General features: G+C 57.6%; 1 protein-coding gene across 1 annotated transcript in view; it reads left to right on the top strand.

The window, feature by feature from the left end:
* The window catches only part of LOC108800654 (nicotinamide N-methyltransferase-like), a 13,136-nt gene that overhangs the window by 5,059 nt on the left and 7,619 nt on the right, over positions 1–458 (top strand). Inside the window, exon 3 of the mRNA XM_018572647.1 lies at positions 106–453. Within this exon, the coding sequence (XP_018428149.1) occupies positions 106–453 (348 nt within the window). The remainder of the gene's footprint in view (positions 1–105; positions 454–458) is intronic.

Here is a 458-nt window from a genome sequence, read left to right as displayed (position 1 = left end):
TCTTATTATTTTTTTATATGTCTGCCATGTAGTAGTATGTCCGGCGGTAAGGTGCTGCAGGACCTGCCGGTACTTCATACATTGAATATAAATAATCTGTTACAGAGTGACCCCCGCGGAGAAGGAAGAGAAGCTGAGGGGAAAAATAAAGCGAGTTTCGCACTGCGACGTCGGCAAGGGCAACCCGCTGGCGCCGGCCGAAGCTCCCAAAGCCGACTGCGTCACCGCCACCGTCTGCCTGGAGGCCGCCTGCAAATCCTTCGAGTCCTACGGCCTGGCCCTCAGGCACCTGGCCAACCTCCTCAAACCGAAGGGGTACCTGCTGCTGGCGGGGGACCTGGGCGCCAACTACTACGAGGTCGGCGCCGAAAAGGTCTTCTCGCTGCCCGTGAACGAGAAGTTCCTGAGGGAGGCGCTCTCCGGCAACGGCTATCACATCGTAGAGCTGGAGACGTTTC

This window comes from Nanorana parkeri, unplaced genomic scaffold (assembly GCF_000935625.1).
Source record: "Nanorana parkeri isolate BGI_ZX_2015 unplaced genomic scaffold, ASM93562v1 scaffold2092, whole genome shotgun sequence".
Lineage (NCBI taxonomy): Eukaryota > Metazoa > Chordata > Amphibia > Anura > Dicroglossidae > Nanorana > Nanorana parkeri.
Note: the sequence above shows the minus strand (reverse complement) of the source record. Positions and strands in the feature narration are given on the sequence as shown.